Raw genomic sequence first — 17,733 nt, 5'->3', positions numbered from 1 at the left:
TTGGTTTTAAATTTTTAAAAGTAGCCACAACTCACAAGTGAATCCAGTGTTTAATTAGCTAACCGTTAGCTAGCTAACGGTTAGCTAGCTAACGTTAGCTGCGATGCCTCGACTGAACCCAAGGCTTGTTTGATGGCTAGCCAGCCGGTGAATGTTCATGGTCTGCAGGACGCAGGTTCGTCTGAGGCCGACAAAGCGATAAGAACGCGGTGGTTCATGGTCCGATGGCGTATACTGTCGCATTTCTCCAAGAATTGTAAAGATGGCGGACAATCGACGTTCCAGTCCTCATATTAATACTGCGTTTAACCTAAATTGGGTCAGGGTCAAGGTCAGGGTTCGTTGCCGATCAAAATCAAAAATACATCGGAAAAAACAACCATTTGAGTCGCCCTCTGCTGGTCACGTGGGCCAACTTGGACAGTATACGGGGAAATTTGTCAAGTGTGATTGGCGGGAAAAGAACTGAAAAATGTCAGGAGCGACATCGCCGTCCTTAACTACAGGATTTTTGGAGTTTCCTTGAGGCCTAAAATCTTCAGCCTCTATTTCTCACAAGATTGTTTCGCCCCTCACCCTTGTTATCTCCTCCCACTAATATGAAAACACATCGGAGTCGCTAGGCGATGTCGTCCAGGGGAAAAACACAAGCCAAAGATGTTGATAATATCCAACTTGCTATTCTCCTGCTGTGAGCCGGTCAGGGCCTTGGATAATGAGAGCCATGGGGAAACTGCAGAGTGTGTGTGTGTGTGTGACAGAGAGAAAGAGGAGTGTGTCTAATCTTCCTCAAGGATTTTGTTGTTGAGTGTCTGTCTGTGCGTGTTTTCTGGATGTGCAGTTGGCAGAGAACCAGCTGTGCCCATGTGGCGAGGATCTGTCTACATGTCTGTGTGTGTGTGTGTGTGTGTGTGTGTGTGTGTGTGTGTGTGTGTGTGTGTCTGTGTCTGTGACTGTGTAGATGTGTGTGTGTGTGTGTGTGTGTGTGTGTGTGTGTCTGTGACTGTGTAGATGTGTGTGTGAGTGTGTGTGAGTGTGTAGATGTGTGTGTGTGTCCACAATGTCCCTATGGAGACAGTAAAGTAAATCATATCTTATCTTATCGATCCCTCATCACAGACAGAATCGTCATCATCCATCACAGACAACCCCCCCTCTCCCCCCCCCCCTCACTAATCTCAGGGGCTAATTGACTCAGCCAGATTTGGCAACAGGCTTATTTCCTGTCATTTCACCTGACCTGAGGAGACGGAGCATCACAACCACCCTGCGTCCGACGACGTTACTGTACGTGTTCACCAAATCCACCACCACCATGATGCACACTCATGTTGTTGATCACATGACCAGTTCCTAACACTCTCAGGAGAGCGTTTGAACAAATTGATGTTTTGAATGCACCTTTCTGAAGCTGTAGAAGTCAATATTTTCAATTTCAGACATATTCACATATAGTTTCACACACACACACCTCAATATTATATTAATATTATATTAATACGTCCCAATAAGCCTGTAAAGCTGCAGGTACAGTGTCTCTCTGTGTCTGTGCAGCCTCATCAGGCTGAGCTGAGATTTAATGGCACCGCATTGGTGTCACCGCTTCCTGCAGGTAAACAAGGTGTGTGTGTGTGTGTGTGTGTGTGTGCAGATGTGTGTGTGCGTGTCAGTGTGTGTGCGTGTCAGTGTGTGTGTGTGTGCGTGTGCGCAGATGTATGTGTGTGCAGATGTGTGTGTGAGTGAGTGAGTGAGTGAGTGAGTGAGTGAGTGAGTGAGTGAGTGAGTGTGTGTGTGTGTGTGTGTGTGTGTGTGTGTGTGTGTGTGTGTGTGTGTGTGTGTCCTTACCGCTGTGCGCGCTGAACCAGCGGGGCGCGATGTGCAGGGGCAAGGTGTCAGCCAGCGACCCCCGGGGCCCCAGGTAGAGCACCCCGTCCGTGTGGTGCCCTCCTCCCCCCCCAGTGTCGTGGTAGCCGGTACCGTGGTGGTTGTGGTGGTGGTGGTGGTGGTGGTGGGGGGCGGCTGTGGTGGTGGTGTTGGTGGCGGTGCCCCCCCCCGACCCGCCCCCGGCTCGATCCGAGTCCGTGCCCGCTCTCGGGGTGTAGAAGCCGAAGGGCACGGCGGCGCTGTGCTCGATGCCCATGCCGGCGACGGAGCTCACCGAGCGGCTGCGCAGGCCCATGGTGCCGCTCGGCCGGTAGTGGCCGAAGTGGGCCGACGGTGGCACCGCGCTGTCATCCGTGGACACGCCGGGGAAGGCGCCCCGCGGCCGCCCCGCCGCGCTCTGCTTCCCCCCCATCCGACGCGGGTGGGGGCCTCTGGGGTGGAGACTCGGGGGGGGGGCTCGGGCTCCGGTCCGCGGGAAAAGGGTCGAGAGAGACGGAACAGCCTGTCGCCCCCTCCCCGCGCGCCCTGTCTGTCTCTCGACCTGTCTGTCTGTCTGTCTGTCTGTCTCTCTCCCTGTCTGTCCCTCGACCTGTCTGTCTGTCTGTCCCTCGACCTGTCTTTCTGTCGGTCTGTCTCTCGACCTGTCTGTCTGTCGGTCTGTCTCTCGACCTGTCTGTCTGTCTGTCTGTCTCTCGACCTGTCTGTCTGTCTGTCTCTCTCCCTGTCTGTCTGTCTGTCTCTCGACCTGTCTGTCTGTTTGTCTGTCTGTCTGTCTCCCTGTCTGTCTGTCTCTCGACCTGTCTGTCTGTCTGTCTGTCTCTCGACCTGTCTGTCTCTCGACCTGTCTGTCTGTCTGTCTGTCTCTCGACCTGTCTGTCTCCCTGTCTCTCGACCTGTCTGTCTGTCTGTCTGTCTGTCTCTCGACCTGTCTGTCTGTCTGTCTCTCGACCTGTCTGTCTCCCTGTCTCTCGACCTGTCTGTCTGTCTGTCTCTCGACCTGTCTGTCTCTCGACCTGTCTGTCTGTCTGTCTGTCTCTCGACCTGTCTGTCTGTCCGCGGGCTCGTCAGCTCTGACTCTCCGGAGCTCGTCTCCCGGCCGAGCGGAACATGAGCCCCCGCTGACGTTGTCTGGATTCACCGCCGCTCCGCCGCAGACGGGACCTCGACACCGGGGGGTGAGTGACGGTGGTGCCGGTGTGATCGACGGAGGAAACCCCCAACAACAATGACACACCAGACGCAGACGCAGCCTGACACACACACACACACACACACCGCGGGCTCCTCTCCGCCGTCCCAGGTGATCAACACGGCGGCGGGATCATCATCTTCATCGTCGTCATCTTCATCGTCGTCATCTTCATCATCTTCGTCGTCGTCGCCGGCGGCAACACGTTGAACAGCGCACGGAGCTCCGGAGCACGACGGCGCCGCAGTGTTCGCTCCTCCGGTCTCATCTGGTCGCGCACATCGTGACAACTGTTGCTCTCGGTCTGACCGACGGGAGAGGAAAAATAAAACACCCGGCGGTCTGTCGGACCTGAGAAATATGATAATTACAAAGCAAAAACATTAATGGCGTCGCTCTCCGTCCGTCCGTCGCCGTGTCCGACCCCGGTGCTGTCGGTCGGAACCAGCCGTCTCCTCTTTTACCGGGGATCGGGGTCACACTGATGCCGCTCCCCTGCTCCGCTCCTTCCCCTGCCGCTCCTGCCGCTGCTGCCGCTCCTGCCGCTGCTGCCGCTCCTGCCGCTCCTGCCGCTCCTGCCACTGCCGCTCCTGCCACTGCCGCTCCTGCCGCTCCTGCCGCTCCTGCCACTGCCGCCGCCGCTGCTACTGACCAGACAATGGAGCAGCGCACGCGCACGCTCGGATCATCACCACCAGACAGGGGAAGAGGAAGAGGAGGAGGGGAAGAGGAAGAGGAGGAGGGGAAGAGGAGGAGGGGAAGAGGAAGAGGAGGAGGAGGAGGGGGGGGGGGGGGGGGCATCTTATGATAAAAAATAAAAAAAAACATTGGAAATAATAAAGGTTTTGATTTATGATTTTTAGCCTGAACAAGGTTATTAAAAATAAAACATGAAGGTTTCCACAAAGAGCAGCAGCCATATTAGTGAGACCAGTCCACTTCTCTCACTAAATCCTCTATTTATTACTTTAAAAAATAATAATAATAATATATTCATAAGAAGAAGAATATGAGGGGAAGATATTTTTTTTTTTACATTTCGAAAATAAATAAATGGACCATAATGTTACAAAATGAACATCATGTGTTGAAGAAGACTTGAAACTAGAGATTTGAACCATAAACTCCTCCGGAAAATGTTTACTGACGTTGAAGTAGAGTCAGTCGCCCTCTGCTGGTCATTACACAGAATACACGCTTCACACACTAAGCCGTTGGCTTCATTTTTCGGACCCGGCGACTACACGTCCATTTTTATATCACACACTTCGCTTCTTTCGCTTCTACCGCCACATTTTTATATCTGCCACTGTCAGAGGAAACGGAAATATGAAGCTACCGATCATGTAGCTATTTCTCTTATCGTGACGTTGCTTCTACAACACGGCCGATTGTACCCGTGCTAACTATCGCAGGCACCGCGCCACTGCAACAGCTGGCGATGCAGCGTTAGTTCTTTAGTTTTTATGCCAAAAAAAAATTATTTTTTCAAAAATAATTCATGTTTGTGCTTCTGTAACATCAGCTCATCGTCTCATTTTGGTTATAATATTTAAACTTTTATTTCAAAGAAGACCAGAGTTATGTGAACGGAATCATTTTTTTAGTTTGTGCACAACACACACACACACACACACACACACACACACACACACACACACACACACACACACACACACACACACACACACACACACACACACACACACACACACACACACACACACACACACACACACACACACACACACACACACACACACACACACACACACACACACACAGTCAGCCGAGCCAACATATTGTCTTCATTACCGAGTTATGCACAGATTTTTTCCCAGCCCATATGCTAAATTATCGGGATTACAGGCTCACATGTTTTTGTTTAGGATTACTCCGTCTCTAATCCCCATGCGTGTGCACGCGGGCGAGTAATTAGGTCGGGTTTTTTTCCGTTTGGCTCTTTGTTTTTGTTCTAAGTCAAACACACGGTCTCGTGTCAACGTCCTCACTACCCAATTAGGTGTCGTCCTCACTTCACCAGGTATAAATCTGTAACGACAGCAGGTCTATACATGGTTCCCTCCTCTGCTTCTCACGCACACAAACAGAACAAGTTTATACATAAATATCAAGGGAAGAGGGAGAAAAAACACAGACACCTGCGGGGCCGTGACTCGAGTTATTATTATTCTGAAAAAGATACAGGCTCTTGAAGGTTCAACACACGTTGAACATAAAGGATATTACCACATTACAGTCCGGACCATAAGTATTTGGACAGTTAAGACATTTTTTTTCCGACTTCAGGCTCTGACGTTCAGATTTTTCAACCTGACAACGAAAAAACACGTAATTAATAACTTGTACGTGATCAGTATATAAGACATTATTGATGTATAAAGGTTTTGAGAGAGTGGAAATTGAGTATTTGAGAATATAAGGGTCACATTTACTGATTTGGTTGTTTAATTTTTAAATGTTGTCTTAGACATTTACCTCAAATCCATTTCCTGGAATGTAATTATGTTAAGAGACTAATGATCTTTCATTTTTCTTCCAAGATTTTTGACAAGAAACTTTCAAAATTTTCAGGAAATCAATCAAAAAAATAAATAAATAATTGAATCGCTTGATGATTTCATTGGCTGCTGCCAAGACCATTTCAAACCAAACATACATGATTTTCTCGTCACAGATTCATGTGTAACCTCACATTCATCATCAAAAACAACAACTTCCTGGTGAGATCCTATTGGCTTTCAATGATCTTTGGAACTTTTACACGTGAGCGATGAGCAAGTTCGCGATGAGGTCTTTAAAATTAAAGTTTTACAGTTCTCTCGGCTGTAGAATTTTCCCAGGATTCATCAGGTTATGGGGGTCGAGTGTGTCCTTGAGACCCTGCATGACCTGGATGGCTCCGGGTCCCATCTCCTCGCGCAGCAGCGCCCTCTTCCCCAGACCCACTCCGTGCTCCCCCGTACACGTTCCGTCCAGGGCCAGAGCTCGTCTGGAGGAAGACACCGGTCGTCACTTCACTGCTCAGATCCACGACGAGTTGTAAACTCAGAACTAGGTTTAAATATTGTTAAACTAATATGTGTTGTTACCTCGCCAGGCGATCGGTGAACAGATGGAGCCGCTGCAGCTCCTCGGGGTCGTCGGGGTCGACCACCAACAGGCAGTGGAAGTTACCGTCACCGACGTGACCCGCGATGGGACCTGCAGCAAAACACAAACAAATATCCTATTTATTCATTTTCTTATTCTGTTTTTTTTTTCCTTGCTTTGAGATTCGCTTTGTTTTTGTTGTCTCGCATAAAACAAAAGAAAAACTACTAGTAGTAGTAAAAACATGTAACAAATGGAAAATAAGAAATTCTCTTTTAAGTAAACTTATATAAACGCATTATTTACATATGAATAACGATTGATCGATGAAATAAATAACTGTCAGATGAAAAGTGCAGCTTCCCCAGAAACTTGTAGCTTTGTCTGAACGTTGTTGACGCGGAGTCGATCACTTCACCTGTGAGGCCGTTTTCAATCAGGTCCTCCTTCGTGTCCACGATGATCTGCGGCAGTCGAGACAGAGGGACACACACGTCTGTAGAGTAGGCCTGCACACACACACACACACACACACACACACACACACACACACACACACACACACACACACACACACACACACACACACACACACACACACACACACACACACACACACACACACACACACACACACACACACACACACAGCATTAAAATTATCTGCCAGCTGACAACGTCCACACAAATACGTTTAATTTCAAGACGCATCACTTTTCAGCAGCTGTCCCCATGAAACAGAGACGTTTGGAAACGTTACTTGTTTCATTCTGGAGACTTTTGGAGAAGATGACGCAGACAACACCACGTTCGCTTCCTGATTGGTTCTTATCAGTCACGACTGCGGTTCACAACGTCACCACCAGAGGCCGCTAAATATGACACTGTAGCTTTAAAGTATCTACTATATATCTTTGTATATAAAGTGCCGATCTCAAGTTTGGTAACCGCTCGTCTAAGACACTGGGTATTTAAAGGGAAAGTATGCGAATTCAGTGAGTATTTCCTCACGGTCCGCTAGCTGTCGGTTCTGCGTGTACACCTCAAGAGGCCTGCTAGAGGAGAACGATACGACTCAGGAGTTTTGGACTTTCTCCAAAAATCTGCCCCTTTAAGTGCTAAGGATAAACATGACCCTCGCAGGGCTGCGGACGGGGTTTTACCTTGCAGCCCGGCCGGAGAGCCGTGGCGGCGTAAAAGGCGTCGTGACGAGCTTTCCACAGCCGCTCCCTCGTCTCCGCGTCCTGAGCCCACTGAAAGTCGGAGCCTCCGTTACTCCGAGTGATTTCCTCTGCAGCCACACAGACACACGACGCAGACGAGTCGCCGTGTTAAACTCTCCGGTCTGAACACTGTTAATTCTTGCACTGCATTGTATTTTAGGTAACTGTGTCAACATTTTCAGAATTTTTACAAACCGCAGTTTCCAGCAAACTGTAATGAGATTCAGCTCTTAGATTATATTTAATGCAAATAAAATGATCTTAAAGATCTTTTCATTCTAACTGACCACAGCAACGTAACATTAGTCCTTCATGGTTCTCTGATGTGATTGGATGACGTCCTGGTTCTGAGGATTGTGGGGGATTAAATTAATGTTGTTAACATATCATGATACACTTTTTTTTTTAAATAACGTACCTTTTAAAACTCTTTGGTCTTGATGTTAAGGTATCAAGTTGTTTCAAGTCAAAGTGAAGTTTAAGTGATAGTATAAAATCTGAAAATCTTCACTCAGTTCTAAGGATCTGGATACACAACGGTCTGTAAACTCTCTGATCTTGCTTCATATTAACAACTAACGTATGTTGTCGTCAGTTGTTAGAAGTGTTTGTCTGTGGTTCGCACAGTTACACACGTACCGGTCGTGTTGACTTGTTCCTTCAGACTCTGCTCGGAACCGTGGAACTCCAGGAACAGAGTCGGGGTCACGGGGTTCGACAGACGACTGAACCGGTTGCACGCGTCGATCATCACGTCATCCAGGAACTCTGGGACACGGACACACACACACGCACGCACGCACGCACGCACGCACGCACGCACGCACGCACGCACAGAGTGTGATGCTTCTTAATCTCCGTACACACGAACACGCCTGAATATATCACATGACCCTTCAGGTACACTTGTCATGTATGTACCCCTGAAACAGCCCAGAATATATCATCCCCTCCCCAGACTATACCGGGGATGAAGTGGGCTAGTCCAGTTTATTCCCCGGGGAATCATCTCCTCACCCATGCGAGCGATGGGAACTCCCGCCTGCAGGATCTGCACCGTGCTGTCCACGGCGTCCTGGACGGAGGGGAAGGAGCAGACGGCCGACGCCGTGGCCTCGGGGACGCCGTACAGGCGCAGCGTTGTCTTGGTGATGATGCCCAGTGTTCCCTCGGAACCCACGAACAGGTTGGTCAGGTTGTAGCCCGCTGCTGTTTTCCTAAAAGAAGGAAGAAAAGTGAACCGTGAGGAAAAGGGAACGAATGTGTTAAACCAGGAAACCTGAATCATGTGATCAGTTTTACCTGGAGCGTCGGCCTTTCCCGGCTGTGTGTACGACGGTGCCGTCGGCCAGCACCACCTCCAGGTTCATCACGTTTTCCCTCATGGTTCCGTAACGCACCGCGTTCGTACCGGACGCGCTGGTCGCCGCCATTCCACACAGAGACGCGTCGGCTCCGGGATCTGAGGCGACGACAACAAGCACACGACATCACACCTGATTCCACAAATCTGATCCTGAATCCTGTGAAACGTCTTCAGGTTTATCATCATCATTCAATCATCAGTTGAAAATCACTTCAGGGGTTGTTAAGATTTCTTGTCCAACATCGCCACCTGCTGGAAGTACGAATATAAACCAATTGATCATCAGCTAAAAAAACATAACATGCTTCTGTCAAATAGGGCTGCGACTAACAATTAGTTTCATTATTGATTAATCTGTCGATTATTTTATTGATTAATTGATTAGTTGTTTGGTTCATAAAATGATGACAAATGTCGATCGTGTTTCCCCCAAACCCTCAAGATGATGTTTTGATTTGTCCACACAGCAAAGATATTTAGTTTACTGTCACAGAGGAGCAAAGAAACCAGATAATATTCACGTTTAAGAAGCTGAAATCAGAAAATTTTCACAAAGACTACTTACACTGATTAATCGATTATCAAAATAGTTGGCGATTAAATTAGTAGTTGATCACTAATTCAATTAACTGTTGCAGCTCTATAATAAAACCAGTCGCTGGAAAACAAGTTGGACTTCCCGACTTTGAAAAAGCTCAGAAATATGAAATTAAAAAAATGGAAAAGAAAAGTTTAATCTTGTAAAATGCTTCATATGTGACGGGCCAAGAGGGAAAAACATTCAATACAAAAACAAATTAGAAAGTTTAAAAATGTAATTGCTGCCACATTGTAATCTGTATTTTCAATAAATTCAGATCGTTCTATCAACATAGTAAAGTAAACGTAACATGTGTGATCAAGTAGCAACAGTTTGAACTTTGTCGCATGTTGATGATGTCACAGCAGTGGGTGGGTTCACAGGGACGTGAGCAGCCTGGACTCAACAACCAGACAGAAACAGACAGGTCAGGTAGAGAGGGAGGGTCGTCCACTAACCAGAGGGCCGGTGGTTAGATCCCCACTTACACCCAATCCATGGCCAAAGTTTCCAGAACCCAGACTGAAAAAAACACATGGTTAAAGCCTGGAAGCAAGATAGACTACTGACCGACGGGGAACCACAGGCCGGTGTCTCGCAGGAAGGCGTTCAGGGTCTTGCGGGTCACGCCGGGCTCCACCGTCACGTCAAAGTCCTCGGGGTGAAGATCCAGAACCTGGTCCATGTTCCTCAAGCTGAAGCACACGCCCCCCTGCAGCCAGAAAGACACAAGTGCAGTAGACGTGCAGCACATGGAATATTTATATCGTATTTTGGACAGTAAATTTCCTTCCTCTCACCTGCATTGCGGTGACACCGCCCTCCAGGCCGGTGCCGGTGCCGAAGGGGATGATGGGAAGTCGGTGGCGTTGGCAGACCTTGGCCAGGGCACTGACCTCCTCCACACAGCGAGGGAACAGCACCACATCTGGGGGACAACAACTAGACAGCAGCGATTATTGTAAGAATTAAAAACATCTTATATTATATGTGTGTGAAACGGACAGACCTGTGCACAGACTCGTCTTTGCCATGTTGCTCTCTGACGGCTTCACCCACCGAGACGCCGTCATCGCCGCACACAGACCTGAAGGAGGCGAGCACGCCGTCCAGAGAGGCGCTCTGTGTGAACACACACACACACACACACACACACACACACACACAGAAATATAAATAAATTATAACATCAGACTGTAACTCATCTGAAGTTTTACATTAACATAAAGAGAAACCATCATTATATCGATTCATCCGATTCATTTTTTTTTCTATATATACATATATATTAGTTTATTTGTCAGGGAAAATAAAATAAAAAAACCATTGTAACCGGTTACAATAACATGACACTCATACATATGACATGATCATTCAAAATGTATATTTACATCACATTACAATACGTGTGTGTGTGTGTGTGTGTGTGTCGTATGTTCCCTTAATAGTAACAGTATTATGTGTTTATAAACAATGTTTTCAGATACAGGCTAACAAACAGATCCCAGATATCCGAGTGTCAACAGTTAGCTAATAGCTAACAGCTAACAGCTAAGCTAAGCTAAGCTAACCTCCGTCTGTCAACTACATCACATTAACATGAGTGTTTACCTTTATTATTACCTTCCTATTCTTATTCTGATCTATAAACGGTTGATAAAGCAACACTCGTCTAACCAGGTCGCTTCCGGTTACTCTGCTGTTTGTTTCATGAGCTTCCTCATCGATGTGACCGGATCGGTCGTCGATTAGTTGACGCTGATAATTAAGACGAACGAAGATCGTCTCTGCACCTGAACGCGACAAACATTTCACCTGCTGGTTTTACCTCAGCTCGACTTGTGACGTCTTGTAACGCGACACCGACGTGAAACATGATTAAATTATGATTATTAACAATAATAATAAAGTTTACAGTGAGTGAACTTACTCTGGTGGAGTTTCCTACTTGACTGTCACTGGAGCGCAGGAGCCGGTGGAGACGAGGAAGCTGCAGCCGCAGCCGTCGACTCAATGTCGGACTTAATGTCGAGCTGAACCCCATCGTTCAACCGACTGGCGACGTCAAGCTCACGTCGCAATGAGGTCCGGCTACACAACTTCCGGAAAACCATTTTTCAGAGTAAAATAAAGTAAACCGTCACACGAACTAGACAAGTTTATTTTTTTTAAAGCACACTTCAAATTTCTGCACATATAATATTTAAGTCACCGTGACAAATTGGAAAAGCAAGTTAATACAGGAAAATGAGAAGCATCCAAAAAAGAAATCAAAGAGTAAAATTAAACAGTGCAATGTATTATTAAAAATTATAAGCATTTCATCATTATTAGAATAATTATTAATTTTTTTTTTTTTAGTTTTTTCAGTAGGTGTGGCGCATGAAAAACAAGTTTAATAAAACAAATATATAATATTTTAGCCCCCCCGACTCCCCTCCCCCCAAAAAACAAACATTTGTTACAAAAGGTAGTCGTTGAATTTAAAATATAAGCATGAAGAATCAAAACTCAGAATGAATCATTTGTCTTACCTGTCGTTTAATATTAACACAAACGGTTTGTTACGTCCACGGTCAATTTCTACAATGACCTCTGCTGTTGATTTAACGGTCCTTGTTTTCCTAAAAACGCCCCGAAAAAAACAGTCTTAATGTGAAGCAGAAGATAGTTTTTTTTATATTTTTTATCAAATTTTTTTATTGACATTTTTTTAATGAAAAAAATACAGAACACTCGTAGGAGGAATACACCAATACAGCAAATAATACAAATTTTGTCCCTGTAATGAAAGGAAAGGGTCACAAACAAAATGGAATACCAAAAAAATGTACCAAAAAAAATTACCAAAAGCGGGGTATTGATTAAAGCTCTCAAGGCTAAGACAGAGGCTACACAAAAAAAGAAGCAAGCATTCAAGGATAAAATTATTAGAACAGCAATTGTCTGGATACGTTGCTGATATACAATTTTCTTGCAATTTTGCTAGACTTTACTCTTTTTTTACAATGAGGAGAAAAACGAGTAGAATGTCTCCACTGACCACAATGGATATGGCATTTACCCAAGAGAACAATCATATTAATCAATCAGATACAGAATAGTCTAAAGTGTCCATAAAGAAGAAAATATTTGATCAGTCAAAAGTCGGGATATCATCAATCTTGAGTAGTAAAATAGATTTTACTTGTCAGAACAATTCAAACATTTCCGATGACAAATGCTGTGCTTTTATCTTGAAGTCCCACTTACACGTTTCCGGTCTTTAACTCGCGAGTTTGATGGATATTGGAGGCGGACGGCAGGAAGTAGTACCCACTTCCTGCCGGACGGCGGCGCTGCAGGTCAAACAGGTGAACGCATTACAGGTGAAGCGGTGGATCAGTTTCCTCTCAACGACCCGAGACTCTGCCGCCGGTCGAAGTTATAAAGTAAGTGAACTCACAGGTGTTTTGTTTCTAAGAGGAAAATCACGGAAGAAAAATGAAATAAAGTTCAAACGTGACGTGAAGTAAAATGTGCCCGATGTGACAACCCGGAAGTGACACGTTACCTGAAGTTCGTGAATCATCTACTGTTGTTGTTGTGAGGAACTTTTTAAAAATGTCGTGTTGTTTTACACGGAGTCTGGTGGAAAGAGACGTTTGTCAGGCAAAGACTCTCCAAGAGTTTCATTGTCACCGTGCTGCTGCAGAGAGCAACACAACTACATTACAAATGTGCAAATACTGAAATACACAAATGTAAAAGTTTAAAATTATAGAAAATTAAATATATAAAAGGAAATATGAGACAGCTTGAGGCCCTCTGCTGCTGTACTTCCATAAAGTCAGGGAACCAGAGCTGCAACCAACGATTATTTTCATAATCAATTAATCTGTCGATTGTTAGCTCATAAAATTATGAAAAATGTAGATCGTGTTTCCCAAAACCTCAAGATGATGTTTTGTTTTGTCCACACACCAAAGATCTTCAGTTCTCTGTCACAGAGGAGCAAAGAAACTAGAACATATTCACATTGAAGAAGCTGAAATCAGAGAATTATGACTTTTTTTATCATAAAAACTACTTGAAACGATTAATCGATTATCAAAATAGTTGGAGTTTAATTTAGTAATCGATTACTAATCGATTCACTGTTGCAACTCTAAAGTCAAACCAGTCGCTGGAAAACAAGTCGAACTTTACCGACTTTGAAGAAGCTCAGAAATATGAAATATTAAAAATGGAAAAGAAAGGTTTAATCTTGTAAAATGCTTCGTATGTGACGGACCGACAGAGAAAAATATTCCACATGCTTGGTTGATTTTATTCAAACCGATTAATTGATTATCAAAATAGTTGGCGATTAATTCAGTAGTCAGTATACATTTTTCCCCCTTTGCTGTTTCACTCTGAAGTTAACGTGTGACTGCTCCTTCAACAGCTGCGTGAGGTCATGTACCCCGTGGACCTTCCAGATGTGGTCCACACGGACCTGGCGCCTGCGTCCGAACGCTTCCTCTCGGCTCTGGAGTCGAGGCCGCCGGCCGCCGCCGACGGGTGGTTTGAGATACCGCCGACAGGGAAGGTACCGATACGGCCGATGCAGATAGTTAATAATCCAAGATATCTGATATTTGAAACCGATATTTGTCTGCAGTAAAAAGAAGGAAAAAAGGTGTCAAAATTTAGAATAACACAAAGAACCCCGACCGCAGATCTTCATGATGACGGTCGTTGAGCGAGATGAAGGCAGAGTGTGTTTGTTGGTTTTCTTCAGCTTCGGGCTTCGAGGACGAAGAGCACGACGACGACGACGTTGTTTGATTCTGTTCGTCTGCTCAGGTGGAGATAAACTCAAACAACGTGAGGCGGCTGCGGCCGTTTGAAGACGACCGGCCCGACTGTGCGGTGGCGGCGCTGCACCCTCCTGACGATCCGGCACGAGGTTTTCTATTTCACGACAGAGCATTTAATACACTTTCATTGTGCTTGAATCTTGGAACAGATACATACAATGTGAATGGAACACAGTGATAGTACAGCATGTTGTTGTCGTGACTGCACGTGCAGAGACTCAATGCTTCCTCCTCCACCTTCCAGTTGTGGCGCTGCATCTTCACGAGAGGTGGTGGGGCGTGGACGACGTTCTGCGGACGTCCAGTGAATCCAGATGTGGTTTGGTGGCGGTAAGAGAGAAAATCTCCTCGACGTGGAGCTCCTCGTAACGAACACGAACATCCTCGCCTCCCTGAGTCAGCGCCGGCTCCCGTCGATGTTCCGTGACGGTTCCTCCCGGTGCGTGTTGTCTGCAGGTGCAGACGACCACGGAGCGGCTGATCGTCTTCCTGCTCAGTCGGGTAGTGGACGGGTCTGCCCAGGAGGAGGCGCTGTTCTCCCCGCATCCCTGCACGGAGCGCTGCAAGCTGCTGTGGAGCGGCGGCCAGGCGGTCGGCTTCTACACCGTCAAACACAAAGGTGCGACGGAGGGAAGGAGGGCGGAGGAGGAGGTGGACACACCTTTTCTTTATGTAAATCTCACTTCATTAAGTTCGAGCATTAGTTCTTCCTCCTAATTAAAGTCTCAATAAATCCCCCACCTGCTGCTTCACCTCCACGTCACGGCGCAGAGAGTTTTTTCTTGGCACGCGAGGTCGAAGCCGCGCGGTTAAAAACCGAAGTACATGAAACACGTCTCCCGCGTGATTTACATCTGCGGCGTCGGGGGCGACCACTCGCGTTCACCTCGCGGAGATGTGGAGGCAGGAGTTGTGTAATCGCCCCCCCCCCCGGAAAAAGAAATTGGAACCAGGCGCTCGGTGATCGGCAGGAGAAAAGGTTCACGATGAGATTCTCCCTTGTTTTTCCCCTCCTGAATCCAGAACAAAAGCAAAACCTAAATGATTCCAGTCGGAGTCACTCTTGTGTTTTCATGCTACTACATGAACTCGCAGCCTCGGGTTCAGGAGACGGACGCGCTGACCACGAGTCGAAGCATCTGTCGCCAGCACGTCTCTTAAGGTGTCGGGGAGGGATGTCGACAGACTGCACCCAGTGTTGTGTGGTCCGTTTACTGGCTAGCAAAGAAATATTCCCTGAATTTCACAAAAAGTGTATTGGATTAAAATCGCTTGCTGTCCCTTTAACAGAGCATGAAATTGAAAGTAAAAAACCTAAAGTTTGTTTGCTAGGATTTGTCAACCAACTTTGCAACTCTTCCACTTTGAGCTCAAAGTTGAAAAGGTAAAGTTGCAAACCACAACCAGCTGAGCGACCGACAGGGGACACTTTATGGTGTCGCACCGCCGATTCCATTTCCTAGTTCCGACAGCGTCTGAAAGTTCAACGTGAACGCGACGTATTCTGGAGCGTTTAGTTCAACAACCGTGTTCAACACGTCGTAGAAACATGGAGACTCACACGGAGGTCGGTCCACCTCATGTGACTATATTTAACTCTTATATGAACACAGAGTTATGGACAATATATTCTGTGAATAAGCTCTTCTCAATATTACACGCTGTAGCTTGAACTGTTTTGTTGAATTAGCATTTATCCATTTAGACGTTGAGCTTAGCATTTAGCAGCTGAATATATTTACCCTAATATGTTAAAAACTGTAATAGATGATTGACCGTGGATGGGTGACAGGGTGTATGACCTCTACTGCAGCCAGCCACCAGGGGGCGATCCAGATCTTTCGGCCTCACTTTTGGGAACTGTCCTCCATGTCGTCCATCTATGGTGTAAATACTGGTGGTGCTTGTTGCACGATAAGTACACAGTGGACTGAGTTACTCACTTTGATGGATTTGTATTTGACGTGTTCTTTGTATTTGACGTGTTCTTTGTGTAACGCTGCCACCCGCTGGTGTCGCAGGCAGCCTGTGCGACAGCTGGAGCGGCCGCTGCTACCTGCTGCCCGTCCTGGACACGCTGCTGGTGAGGAGGAGACGCAGGAGGAGCGGCTTCGCTCTTCGGATGCTGGAGGATTTCTGCTCCTCCTTCGCCGCGGAAGAGTTTCTGGGAATCAGCGCTCCGTTATCGCCCGGCATGGCGGCAGGTCGGCCGAGCTGCTACTTTTATTCTCCCTTATCCGCCCCAATGAAGTCAATTAATTTCTTTGTTTACTTTCATATCTAGAAGAAAGGGGACTTTACACATTTCCAGTTCTGGTTTGTGTAGAAGAAATAATTTTTCTCTGAGGAAAGGGACACATGGAGAGATGATCTAAACATGGTTGTTCGTGTCTGTAATTCTTCAGACAGTCAGCAAATCTCTATTTAAAAATAAAACATGTCTTCATTAGCGGAGTCATGGGATGTACGTTCCGCAGGTTTGATGCCTGATTGAATGTGAACCGCCGGCAGGAGTCTCGAGTAGACTCGGGTGGAATCCAGCGTCAACAAACAGACGACTGGATTCCCCGTCCGACTTCAGTTTGCTGCACTTTGCTGCATTCAAGTCACACGAAAAAAAATCAAGATGTTCTGCTCTGCTGCGGCGTTTCAATCTCAATTCCCAAACTTCCTCACCGTCCCGAAGCGCAACCCAGGTGGTCCCGACTGTGGGAAGCTCGTGGTGTGTGATGTGAACTGATGCAGACGTGTGTTCAACCTCTTCTGTCTTTCTGTTCAGTTTTTTCACGAGCCGACTGTGTTTTGTGTGTCGCGTTGTGTTCAAGTGTGCAGGAAGTTCCTGCAGCGGCACGAGGAACATCGGGAGCGTCTCTACGAGGTGGACGCCCCGGGGGGCTGGACGCAGCGCCGAAACATCTGGCTCAACATCCGGCTCGGCCGCTACTCCCTCAGCACGGACGATAAATAATTCATCACGTGTTGTTTTTTTTAAAGGATTTCATTATAATACGACAAAACTAAAAACCTTTTTGGGGAGTATTGTTTTTTTATTGCTTATTCTGTAAAGCACTTTGTGCTTGTCAAACATTGTTTGTATGAATATATGCTTCACAAATAATTGATTAATAATACAGTTGTCAAAGTGAAATTTAGTGGGGTAGTACATGATGGTGGGAATTAGAGCTGCAACAGTTAATCGATTAGTAATGGACTGCTAAATTAATCGCTAAATATTTAAATAATCGTTTTTATGGGGGGGAAAAGTAAAAAATCTCTGATTTCAGCTTCTGAAATGTGAATATGTTCTGGTTTCTTTGCTCCTCTGTGACAGTGAACTGAATATCTTTGGCGTGTGGACAAAACAAAACATCATGTTGAGGTTTTGGGAAACATAATCGCCATTTTTCAGATTTTTATGATATTTTATGGACCAAACAACTAATCGATTGTCGAGAAAATAATCCACAGATGAATCGATTGTGAAATGAATCGAAACGTAACTTTCCAAAATTCATTAGAATGTTTATCTATTAATA

The 17,733-nt window shown here is 46.2% G+C and overlaps 3 protein-coding genes across 4 annotated transcripts in view; 1 reads left to right on the top strand and 2 right to left on the bottom strand.

The window, feature by feature from the left end:
- znrf1 (zinc and ring finger 1) overlaps positions 1-2,529 on the bottom strand; it is a 35,167-nt gene extending 32,638 nt beyond the window's left edge. The window contains exon 1 of the mRNA XM_035643141.2: positions 1,846-2,529. Coding sequence (XP_035499034.1) covers positions 1,846-2,296 — 451 coding nt within the window. The 5' untranslated portion in view covers positions 2,297-2,529. The remainder of the gene's footprint in view (positions 1-1,845) is intronic.
- A 2,713-nt stretch (positions 2,530-5,242) lies between these two features.
- ldhd (lactate dehydrogenase D) lies at positions 5,243-11,445 on the bottom strand. Its single transcript, XM_035642706.2, has 11 exons — positions 11,287-11,445; positions 10,366-10,478; positions 10,157-10,298; positions 9,927-10,068; positions 8,713-8,872; positions 8,428-8,627; positions 8,050-8,178; positions 7,351-7,478; positions 6,606-6,696; positions 6,187-6,298; positions 5,243-6,086 (listed from the first exon to the last, which is right to left on the bottom strand). The coding sequence occupies exons 1-11, from the start codon at positions 11,398-11,400 to the stop codon at positions 5,906-5,908; spliced, it is 1,512 nt and encodes a 503-aa protein (XP_035498599.2). The 5' UTR covers positions 11,401-11,445; the 3' UTR covers positions 5,243-5,905.
- A 1,211-nt stretch (positions 11,446-12,656) lies between these two features.
- fam169b (family with sequence similarity 169 member B) lies at positions 12,657-17,497 on the top strand. 2 transcript variants are annotated; one of them, XM_047333538.1, is made up of 7 exons: positions 12,657-12,787; positions 13,783-13,926; positions 14,184-14,286; positions 14,442-14,527; positions 14,654-14,816; positions 16,219-16,401; positions 17,030-17,497. In XM_047333538.1, the coding sequence occupies exons 2-7, from the start codon at positions 13,795-13,797 to the stop codon at positions 17,260-17,262; spliced, it is 900 nt and encodes a 299-aa protein (XP_047189494.1). In that variant the 5' UTR covers positions 12,657-12,787; positions 13,783-13,794; the 3' UTR covers positions 17,263-17,497. The 2 variants fall into 2 exon arrangements, with proteins under 2 accessions (XP_047189494.1, XP_035498600.1); XM_035642707.2 differs by having other exon boundaries at positions 17,023-17,223.
- The last annotated feature ends 236 nt before the right edge of the window (positions 17,498-17,733 follow it).

Source organism: Scophthalmus maximus, chromosome 7 (genome assembly GCF_022379125.1).
Source record: "Scophthalmus maximus strain ysfricsl-2021 chromosome 7, ASM2237912v1, whole genome shotgun sequence".
NCBI classification, from domain to species: domain Eukaryota; kingdom Metazoa; phylum Chordata; class Actinopteri; order Pleuronectiformes; family Scophthalmidae; genus Scophthalmus; species Scophthalmus maximus.
Note: the sequence above shows the minus strand (reverse complement) of the source record. Positions and strands in the feature narration are given on the sequence as shown.

Coding starts and splice junctions, on each gene's coding strand:
- ldhd (XM_035642706.2), bottom strand. CDS start 11,400: ATGGGGTTCAGCTCGACATTAAGTCCGACATTGAGTCGACGGCTGCGG. Junction 10,479..11,286: donor AAGTAGGAAACTCCACCAGA/GTAAGTTCACTC, acceptor GTGTTCACACAG/AGCGCCTCTCTGGACGGCGT. Junction 6,087..6,186: donor TTCACCGATCGCCTGGCGAG/GTAACAACACAT, acceptor GTCTTCCTCCAG/ACGAGCTCTGGCCCTGGACG.
- fam169b (XM_047333538.1), top strand. CDS start 13,795: ATGTACCCCGTGGACCTTCCAGATGTGGTCCACACGGACCTGGCGCCT. Junction 13,927..14,183: donor AGATACCGCCGACAGGGAAG/GTACCGATACGG, acceptor TCGTCTGCTCAG/GTGGAGATAAACTCAAACAA. Junction 14,287..14,441: donor TCCTGACGATCCGGCACGAG/GTTTTCTATTTC, acceptor TCCACCTTCCAG/TTGTGGCGCTGCATCTTCAC.